This window comes from Manacus vitellinus, unplaced genomic scaffold (genome assembly GCF_001715985.3).
Source record: "Manacus vitellinus isolate BGI_N305 unplaced genomic scaffold, ASM171598v3 scaffold_129_pilon, whole genome shotgun sequence".
In the NCBI taxonomy this organism is placed as follows: domain Eukaryota; kingdom Metazoa; phylum Chordata; class Aves; order Passeriformes; family Pipridae; genus Manacus; species Manacus vitellinus.
The window spans coordinates 329,410-331,898 of record NW_021938948.1 but is presented as its reverse complement, the minus strand read 5'-3'; the positions used below and the strand labels follow the sequence as shown (position 1 = coordinate 331,898).

General features: G+C 55.2%; 1 protein-coding gene across 1 annotated transcript in view; it reads right to left on the bottom strand.

Annotated features, from left to right (window-relative positions):
- The window catches only part of ATG101 (autophagy related 101), a 21,408-nt gene extending 19,540 nt beyond the window's left edge, over positions 1–1,868 (bottom strand). Inside the window, exon 1 of the mRNA XM_029965989.1 lies at positions 1,811–1,868. Coding sequence (XP_029821849.1) covers positions 1,811–1,868 — 58 coding nt within the window. The remainder of the gene's footprint in view (positions 1–1,810) is intronic.
- Between the last annotated feature and the right edge of the window lie 621 nt (positions 1,869–2,489).

Genomic DNA, 2,489 nt, shown 5'->3' with positions numbered 1-2,489 from the left:
GCGGACACGTCGCTCCGGCCGCCCCTCGCTGCGCCGCGCCGGGAGGCAGCGGGAATTTTCCAGCCGGAGTCGAGAGCTTTGCCCAAATGTTTGTCTAAAATTCGCCAAAAAAAATGAAGATCGTAACAATCCCGCTGGCGTTCCACCCAAACCTCCCGCCCACAGCCTGGCCTGGGGTTACCAGGAGGCAAAAGCTTTCTCCTGGAGCGGAGCTGCTCCGGGTTGGAAGTGCTGGGGAAAGGATGGGATCGAGCCCACCCTGAGGCACCAACCCCCTGGGAATGAAGAGGAACGTGCCATTCTGTTCCAGAAATCTGGTCATGATTTGGCCCCCTGGCTGAAGCCATCCCAGACTGTTTCCCCATCCCATTTCCTAGAGGAGTAAAGACAAATTTTGCTTAAAAATTCCCCATATTCTCATCCCACTGCTGCCTCTGCTTCCAGGACGGGGTTGGATTTTCCCAGGGACCACAGCAGGAGCTGCAGACAAAGCTGGGAACGAGGAGGGACGAGCCCAGATGGCGACTCCCCCTCCCCAGCATGTCTGAGCCCGGGGGGACCCCAGGCCCCGGCGGATTTTCCCCTTGATCCGCTCACAACAGGCTCGTTTGCAGGAGGCTCTAATTAGGGAGAATTAGTGGGGGCATTTTGCACAGCACTGGTTGCCCTTGGAGCAAACGGGATTTTAGAGGGACGTGGGGAGGTTTGCTCTGGGATTTATCCTTTCTGGAAGAAGCTGTGGGAGATACAGGGATGCTCCAGGGGGATGCCCACTGTACCCACCACATCCCCAGGGATGCTTTGGGGGGATGCCCACTGTACCCCCCCCATACTCCCTCCTGCTCTGGGCCTGTCCCCAGAGAAGGAGCCCCGAGCTCAGCTGCTCATCCCTGTGTGGGCTGGAAATCCCACCTGCCACCTGCTGGAAGCTGCACCTCCACCAAAAATGGGAATATTTAACATTAAAATGTCTTGTCCGGGATTCCCAGAGAGATTATTTTACCTGTGGGGGACAAGCCCCCTCCCAGCCCCTTTTCTGGGGGCCTGAGATCTGCCCCGTGCTTCCCACCCCTCCCAGTGAACTGAGAGACTCCGACACCTCACGTGAATAAAACAAACTTTTAATAATGTACAGCAGAAATCGACAGCCTGGTTTTATATTAAACAAAAGATTTCCTATCTTACACCGTATGTACATTTGCATACTGAAGAGGTAAAGTGGCTAAGTGGCTATTTTCTTACAGTCCTTTGCTAAGAAAAAAATGTACAAAACCAAACAAATCAAAGGGGCAGAGAAGTACCAAGAGTTCTGTCCTGCAGCCGCGTACCGCTGATGGACCCCCCTCCTTGGCCTGCACTGGGCTCCCCTCGGGACTGCCTGGAATGCTGCTTTTTCCCAGAGCTGCTGCAAGGCCTGGAGCCTGGCAGAGATTCCTATGTGCTCCCAGCCAGCTCGGCTGGCACCCCCCGGGCACGGCTTTGCGTGAAAGTGCTGTGTAAATGCTACATGGTCAGCGTTCCCGCCGCGGATCCCGCCTGGTTTTCCCCATCTCTCTCTGTCTCCCAAACCAGGCTTTTCCTTTTCCTGGGATGCTGCTCGCAGGGGTGTCGCCCTTCCCTCGTCCCTCGTGCCTGACCCGGGCCGACCCCGCGCGCCGGGCGCTGTTTGGTTTGGCGCTGAGGCAGGTGCATGTGTGGCTACAGTTGGAGGGGGGGGGAGTCAGTGCAAGTTCTGGAGCCTCCGGAGCGTCCCTGGGAATTGGCCTGCACGGGCACAGGGATGGGAGACCCAAGGGAGAGCCCGCAGTACCTCCCAGTGGGGGACGTCCCTTCCTGCCCAGCCCGTCCTTCCCCAGCTCCCAGGGCATCCCCGGGGCTTGTGCCAGCAGCTGGAGAGTCCTCAGTGCTGGGCAGTGCCCGCCAACCCCTGGGCTTCTAAACGCAGGTTTTCAGGGAAATGGAGACTGGTGGGAACCTCTGGCTGGGACTGGGAGCCGAGATAAACTGGGATGGGACGGGGAGCTGGACCCCGATCCCGCTGCGGGAGCTCCGCGCCGCTCCCAACTCCTCGGGGGGGATGCAAAAAGGGCTCCTAACACGATGCAAAAACCACACTCCTCACTTTACACAAGGTCACAGACAGACGGGGGAGTCAGGGGGACACACGGACAGGGACACAGACAGCAAGAACAGAGGGATTGAAATAAAGATTTAACCCCGGCGGCCGGAGCAGAGATGAAACCTCACCTTAGAGAGCAGGAGCAAGGTCAGAGTAGAAACAGTTCCAGTGTAAATCGAGCTGTGCATTTGGTTTTTTTCCTTTTTTTTTTTTTTTTTGCAGTGATTTCTTTACAAACCAACAGGTCAAGAGGTAATAACTAGAGATTGTTTTTCTTCTCTTAGAAAGAATTAACAATATTCAAAAAAGTTAAAATCCAGACCCTCCCAGAAAATAATAATAATAATATAATAATAATAATAACAACAAC